Genomic DNA, 8,113 nt, shown 5'->3' on the forward strand with positions numbered 1-8,113 from the left:
CTGCGCGGACGAGCGGGGACGCGGCTGGGGTTGATCCGGCGGCTAATCGGCCGCCGGATCGACCCGTGTATTCCCAGCATAAGTTTCTGTTCCTCTATTATTGTATCTCTTAACTACTGTACATGTGTGCCATTTTTAGCACCTTATCTTAGGGAATTTCTGTTAACAATAGGTTTATATTACCATTGGGGAGAAACTCATTTCTGAATAGAGTAGGGTTGGCCTGCAGTCAATAGAGAGGCTAGAATTTCAGGTACCGCTGGAATGGCTGCATGATGATATCATCAGATTGCTTCCTGGTTCCGCCACTTTTGCACAGCTCTGGATATTGCTGCTGTGAGTGTTTATTTGTTGGGAAATGCCAAGAATGTAAGTGATACATTTTCTTCCAGCGTGTCAGTGAGGCGTGTGTGTCAGATTACTAACATAAAACCTCTCTGTGTAAATAGGTTCCCTTGTAAACATTTATAGACGGTTTATAATAAAAACTAGAGAAAATGTCAGGGAGAGGTCTGCAGACTGCGAGAGCCTCTGTTAGGCCCAGTGCACACCGAGCGGTTTTTGGAGCGATCCGCCGGCCGCATCCGCCTGGAAAAACGCTTGGCTAATGAATTGCAATGGGATGGTGCACACCGGCGGTTTGAGTTTTTTTGCCAAGCCGCAAATGCGCCTCCTGCTGCGCGTTTGCGGATTTCGGAAGCGTTTCGTCCTCAATGTAAAGTATAGGAAAAACGCAAACGGCTCTGAAAAACGCTACTTCAGAGCGGTTTGCCAGGCATTTTTGTTACAGTAGCTGTTCAGTAACAGCTTTTGCTGTAACAATATGTGTAATCTGCTACACAAAAACGCACCCAAAACCGCTAGGTATGTTCAGAAAACCTCTCTAAACATACCTAGAATCGCTCTGAAATCAGCTCCCAAAACCGGTAGCGTATTGCGGATCTGCTAGCGGTTTTGGTGTGCACTGGGCCTGACTGTCAGAACACCTCTAGGCTAGTCTCACACACATTATTTAAAACAAATCTGTATAAAGTAAGCAACCAAAAGATGACGCGTTTCATACATTACAAGGTCTGCTATAGGTTTTCTTCTTTGTGGTGTGTTGGTTCTCTAATCCTTGTTTAAAGCAGACCTGAACTCTTGCACAGGCGATGGAAAACAAAGAGTAATCCACCTTGTGTGTGTTTAAAGAGAACGGCCTGCCTAATTCTTCCTTCTCAGCAAGAGTAATTTGAGCTGTCACCTGTCTGCTAAGTTATGTGCTAATATGTAAGCACAGAAGGTTAACCCTTTCTGTGCTATAGGAAACTAAGAAGAAACCACTCTGTTGCTTATCTTTTAGAGCTTCTTCTTCTAAAGGTGGCCATACAATTGACGATTTTTCCCATCGCTATACCCATCAGATTAGATCATTCTGACCGCATCTGCTAGAAATTGATGCCGCAAACTATGCCTGATCAATTTTTGGCCGATATCGATTGAATTGTTTGATCTCAATTGCGAACGACTAACGAAACGGAAACCCCCGGCGGCGTCTCCCCAAATGTAGATGTACCCCCCCATTAATTCTTAACCTGTCCGGTGTCTACAGCTGTCTCCACCCAGGAGGCAGCGGCAGGTAAAGTGTTAATGTACAGGAACAAGAGAAGCGGGGGTGGGGTTATATCTACATTTGGGGGAGTGGCCGGGGGTTTCCGCCACGTTAGTCATTCGTGGTTATTGCACAGCATCACCACCGCACATCCGGTCGAGCACGTCTGTCTGAGATTTCCCAGCATGTCTGATCGATACATGCGATCAATTTTGGCACAAACCTGGTTGAATTGTCGATCGGGCATGTGCTCGGCGATACCGATATCAGCCGCCAAGTCTACTGATGTGTGGCCACCTTAAAGGACCACTATCGCGAAAACTGTAAAATTAAAATATATGTAAACATATACAAATAAGAAGTACGTTTTTTCCAGAGTAAAATGAGCCATAAATTACTTTTCTCCCATGCTGCTGTCGCCTACAGTAGGTAATTGGAATTTGACAGAACCGACAGGTTTTGGACTAGCCCATCTTCTCATGGGGGTTTCCAAGGGTTTTCTCTATTTTCAAAAGCACTTAGCGAATGACAGTTAGTCCTTCCAACTGTCAAAAAAGTGCGAAGTGAGCAGGAAGGCTGGCCAGCATCAGTGTATAAATCCTTTTTCAGGCAGTGTCTTTGTAAAGATTAAAGGCCATGCTGAGATCCCCCATGAAGAGGTGGACTAGCCCAAAACCTGTCGGTTCTGTCAGATTTCTACTACCTGCTGTAAGTGACAACAACATAGGAGAGAAGTAATGTATGGCTCATTTTACTCTGAAAGAAATGTACCTCTTATTTGTATGTGTTTACATGTATTTTAAATGTTACTTTTTCGCAATAGTGGTCCTTTAACTCTTTCAGGCAGAAAAAGAGAAACAGGAAAACAGGCTAGTTATCTGTATGCAGGGCACTGTGCATGCACATGTCTACAGTATCTCATCAGGCCACATGTCAGCTCAGGTAATCTAACTGGTATACATGAGCACAGGAAGTCTGTGCCAAGAATTTGGCTCTCTTGGCGTTAGTGAGAAAAAGACTCATTTTCCCTGAAATATTAACCTCTTAGTTTCCGTACTGCCCATTCAACATTACGCATGGGGAAGGGGTGTAAACATGTTGAACGCCTGTTTAGATATATGGAAAAAGTAGCAAGAATGTTTAGAAGATTAAGTCTCACCTCCATATTGTCCCATGAGTGGGGAAGAGAGAGAAATGAAGGTGTCCACATTGTGGTCAGGGATGGTCTCCAGAAGACCCCGGCAGATCAATCCTCCTGTACAGACAGAGAACACACAGCATTTCAAAGCATTCCGCGGGTTTAAAAATAATGCAAAATTCAGTGCTAGTCTCTAAGGAATAGCATGGAAGCATTAAAGAGAAACCGTAACCAAGAATTAAACTTCATCCCAATCAGTAGCTGATACCCCCTTTCCCATGATAAATCTATTCCTTTTCTCAAACAGATCATCAGGGGGGCTCTGTATGGCTGATATTATGATGAAACCCCTCCCACAGTGTGATGTCAGGACAATGGTGCTGACATTACACTGGAACGTTGTTGCACTGTGGGAAATAACAGCTTTTTACAGCCGTTTCCAACTGCCAAAAAAACAAGCAGCAGCATCTCCTTCCACTGACATCACCTGCCAGCAGTAAAAATGTCAGCATGTAAATCAGGGAGAGGAAAGATTTTACAATGGAAAAACACTGACTAAATCATTTATACATAATTATTATAAAAATGAAGCACTTTTTTAATTACATTATTTTCACTGGAGTTCCTCTTTAATGCCCGCTACCTCAGCTTTGTAGTGTGCGGAACTCATGGAGGAACATGTGATAGCTTTGATCAGGTGACTCAGGCACTGGGGTGGCACATGGAACTTTAGGGGGGGGACAGGGTTGGGGATTTCATCGCTCGCCCCGATATCGCTCGCAGTTACCGCCGAGCACCCGATCAACCACGATGGCCCGACATCTTGCAGCATGTCCAACTGACAAGTTTGGCCCAAAATTGATTGGGCAATGCACTTGGGGGCACCAATTCGATAATTATTGAATCGGAAGGTCGTCAAGTCAATTGATGTGCACCTTAAAGGGAACCAGAGACGAAACACCCTCATATATTTTACCATATATATCAGTGGGAACATTAGAGAAAACACGTACCCTGCTTTCTGTTTCATTCTGCACTGCTCAGCCTGCTTCTTATCAGCCCTGATAAAATCCCCAACTGAGCATTCAGTCTGGCTTTCCCCAGGAATCATTACAGCTGAGTCTGTCTTCTGTGATGTCTTTTCAAGCCCAAGCCTGCCCCCTGCTGGCTCTGCTCAGGAATCATTAAAGCTGAGTCATTATAGCAACGCCAGACTGAATGCTCAGTCGGGGATTTTATCAGGGCTGCTAACAAGCAGGCTGAGCAATGAAGAATGAAACAGAGAGCAGGGTAGGTGTTTTCTCTAATGTTCCCACTGATCTATATATGGTAAAATACATGAGGATGCTTCGTCACTGGTTCACTTTAACCCCTTCATAGCTAAAGAAATAAAACACATAACCCCACCTCAGGTGTGACGAGAACCACAGTCAGCCAGTGCTGTGTGTCCACAGGTAAGCCACTCGAGCCAATCTACAACCAATATAGGAATGAGTACACAGCACACAAAGGGCTTCAGCAACATGCTTGCATCCAGAGCAAATGATTGCAGACACCACATGTTTCAGGCGGAGTCCTTCCTTAGCCCTGAGGAAAGGCTCTGCTCAAAACATGTACTGTCTGATCTTTTGCTCTGAATACCAGCACATATATACGCTGGTGGGGAGCCAATCAGACGTCACCTCATTACTCAGTGCTGTCAGTTTAAAGTGGACCTGAATTCTTGCACAGGACAGAAGGAAAACAGAGAGAACTGCACCCTGTATGTATTTTTTAGCCTGTCTAATTCCCCCTCATCTGCGACTAAGCACAAATTGTAATTTGATCCCTCAGCTGTGTCAGCTAACTGCCACGGCAAAGAGGCTAATTGGAAAGCACAGGATCTTAACAATATGCCTGCTTCCATTAAAGCAGGAAGTAGACACCCTGCAGATTTATTGCAAGATGTGTATCAGCTGTAACAAATAAATGTTTTTCTTTAAAGGGCAACTGAAGTGAGAGGGATATGGAGGCTGCCATATTTATTTACTTTTAAGCAATACCAGTTGCCTAGCTGTCCTGCTGATCCTCTGCCTCTAGTACTTTTAGCCATAGCCCCTGAACAAGCATGCAGCAGATCAGGTGTTTCTGACATTATTGTCAGATCTGACAAGATTATCTGCATGCTTGTTTCTGGTGTGGTTCAGACACTATTATAGCCAAATAGATCAGCAGAACTGCCAGGCAACTGGTATTGTTTAAAAGTAGATAAATATGGTAGCGACAATATCACTCTCACTTCAGTTCCCCTTTAAAGGTTATTATGCTGTTGCTTATCTTATAGAGTAGACACAAAGTTCTGAGTTCGTATCCACTTTAAAGCGATGTACATTTTAATTGCCTAAAACAATTGTTCATTGACCGTTTGTGTTGCTCAGCGGCAGAGACATGGTGGCACAAAAAAAAGTTGTTGCTGGTTACAAATGGTCAGTTCATTATGAGTTGATGCAAATGATGTGCAAATTGGAGATGGACTAATGAAGTGACCATCCCTACCCTAGTGACAGATCAGGGAATCCTCTTGGTGATGGTTGGCCACTTCAGTAGCAATTCACTGCAGTGTTATATGTTCTCAGTATTATCTTGCCATCTGTGAAATGATCACTGTGAGTATGACTATCAGCGAACAAATGTACAGATTTATCAGAGGCCGGGCAGAATGACGTGTCCTGGCAGGCAATCACTGGTGTTGGATTTCACAAGTGTATCCGGTTGGCACACAACATACTCTTTTCTAGACGGTTAATGCAAACCTTGACACCTCTGCTGCCTGGTATCTCCAGTGGATGGGGTGTATATGGGGGTAGTTAAAGTGCATCTCAAGTCCTACGAAAAAGACATAATACTCTTTTCCTTGTGGCAAGGCTGAAATCTAATAGCCAGTTACAGTTAATAAAATAAATACTTTTTGTTGCATCTGCTTGACCTATAATTAGTGTTCCCTTTAACCACTTAAGTACCAGCAGTCTCTGCCCCATTAAGGACCAGAGACCGCTGGTACCAGCAACCGTACAATACCATCGAATCGCCGCACATACCCACCGTCCACGCCGGGAACCACGGGCCACCCACTCAACCGCCTCTATGACAGCAGAGCTGTGTGAGCTGGTTAGGATCTGCTTTCATTGGATGCTGACTGTGTCTATCAATGTAAGCAAATGGGAGTTGCTCACATTGATAGACGGGGTCAGGAGCCAATGAAATCTGCTCCTGACCGACTCACACAGCTCTGTTGTCAGAGATGGCAGGGCGAGTGAGCTATCTACTCTAATTGCAGTTTCCACAATACACTCAGCATTTTAAATGATTTCACAGAGCAGGCTACTGACCCTTTGAACTTTTTCTCTGAAGGAAAACCGTAAACAAAGAAACAATGAGAGACAGTTGAGATAAGAGTTTCAAAAGACAGTGTTGTCCACAACTTTATAACATTGCAGAGCTCAGAGAAGCTGTTTTGCATAGATAACAACTGAAGTTTCTTAACTCTTCCTGTACTGGAAACAATATGAGACTCATGTGTGCTACGGTTTTATTTCTTAGCTGTGCTACACATACAATTCATTATTTCATAAGTTTTATTTTCACTCCAGATTCCTTTAAATGGTTAAGCATAAGAAGGAAACATACATTCTCCATGCAGATAGCATTCAGGCCTGGCATTGAATCTGGGACAGTGTAGAGCTGTGCAATGATTGTGTGCAGTGCTTAGCACCCAAAGCCTGTATGAAATATACTCTTAATAACCGTGCAGTATTAGCTATCTGCAAACACATGCTCAGCAAAGATAAATAACGATATTACTGAGCCAGCATAACCGTTACAAGGCAAATGCTTCTTCGACCCACTGATCCAGTAATGGCATTCCTCCCAGCCCCATGAATAAGTCATAGCGGCCTTACAGACAGATGCTGGAGATAGTGAGGCGCAGCTGTTTACGTGTCCGCACGTGTCAGAGGCAGCACCATGTGCTGGGTCATGTGACTCACACATAGGAATGACAAGGATCCCGCAGGATGGGATGACGCACGTTATATCATCAGGTCAGGAGAGACAGAGAGATAGAGGACACAGTAATTCATAAACAAGGAGCCATTGATAAGGGTTAATAGAGTCCATGTGAGAGGAGAGGGAAAATAGGCCTTCAGTCTGTCACGATGCCACACTGTCACAGCTGGCCAATCACGCAGAAGGAATGTGCAGTGACTCTGTGATCATTCACTGAATAGCAACACAGGGCAGCAGCTTCAGCACCTCACAGCCTTCTGGGAGCTGCAGCTCTTTTGTGATAACCCTAAAGCAGATAAAAAACAAATACTTCTGCAAACCCCTTACTTCCCTCTGCCTCAAAGAGGAACTGTAGTGAAAATAACATAATGAACATTGCTTATTGTTTATTAATAGGTTATTAGTCAGTGTTTGGCCATTGTAAAATATTTACTCTCCCTGATTTACATTCTAACATTTATCACTGGTGGTGACATGTTTAGTGCTGCCAGGTGATATGTACGGAATGTTCGTAAGGGCGGGTTCAGACGGACGCTTGCGGAGCGTTTACCGCTAGCGTTCGGGGCTTGGTGTTAAACGCTCCCATTCAAGTGAATGGGAGCGTTTGTACCAAGCTTTCACGCGCGTCGACACGAACGCAGCGTTCGGGTCCCGATTTTCCCTGGCGTTCATGTAGCTTCCAGGGGCGGTTAACCGCGACGGGTAATGTCCCCCTAGGGGAAGAAAAACCGCATCCGAACGCAACGCTGCTGAAAACCCGAACGCATCGCCGCCGCAACGTCAACGAACGCGGCGCCTCTGAACGTCCGTCTGAACCAGCCCTTACTGAGAGTTCTATGCACAGAGGGAGATGCTGCTTGCATGGCAGTTGGAAAAAGATGTTATTTCCCACAATGCAATCAGGGAGAGGAAAGATTTTACAATGGGCAAACACTGACTAAATCATGTATACATAATTATTGTAAAAATGAAGCACTTTTTTATTACAATATTTTCACTGGAGTTCCTTTCCCTGATTTACATTCTGACATTTATCACCTGGTCACCTGGTGACATTTTTACTGCTGGCAGGTGATGTCAGTGGAAGGAGATGCTGCTTGCTTTTTTTGGCAGCTGTAAACAGCTGTTATTTCCCACAATGGCTATCATTCATAAAAGGGTGGTCGGTAAAGTAAATCCATGCGGGAAAACACCGCTTTCGGTATTTTAGACTTCTGGCTGCTCATTCATAAAAATGTTGCCAGTTGCGATAGAAGTGCAGATTTCCCTAACTAGACTGTCGGTAGGCAGGTGGTAGGCTTGCGGAAACACAGGAAGCAGCCGAGTTGATACATTTCTCC

General features: G+C 44.4%; 1 protein-coding gene across 3 annotated transcripts in view; it reads right to left on the reverse strand.

Moving 5' to 3' along the window:
* Nucleotides 1-8,113, reverse strand: part of PPT2 (palmitoyl-protein thioesterase 2) — a 68,655-nt gene that overhangs the window by 21,756 nt on the left and 38,786 nt on the right. For all 3 annotated transcript variants that reach the window (XM_068250285.1, XM_068250286.1, XM_068250287.1), the window contains exon 4: nt 2,751-2,846. In XM_068250285.1, the coding sequence (XP_068106386.1) occupies nt 2,751-2,846 (96 nt within the window). The remainder of the gene's footprint in view (nt 1-2,750; nt 2,847-8,113) is intronic.

Source organism: Hyperolius riggenbachi, chromosome 8 (genome assembly GCF_040937935.1).
Source record: "Hyperolius riggenbachi isolate aHypRig1 chromosome 8, aHypRig1.pri, whole genome shotgun sequence".
In the NCBI taxonomy this organism is placed as follows: domain Eukaryota; kingdom Metazoa; phylum Chordata; class Amphibia; order Anura; family Hyperoliidae; genus Hyperolius; species Hyperolius riggenbachi.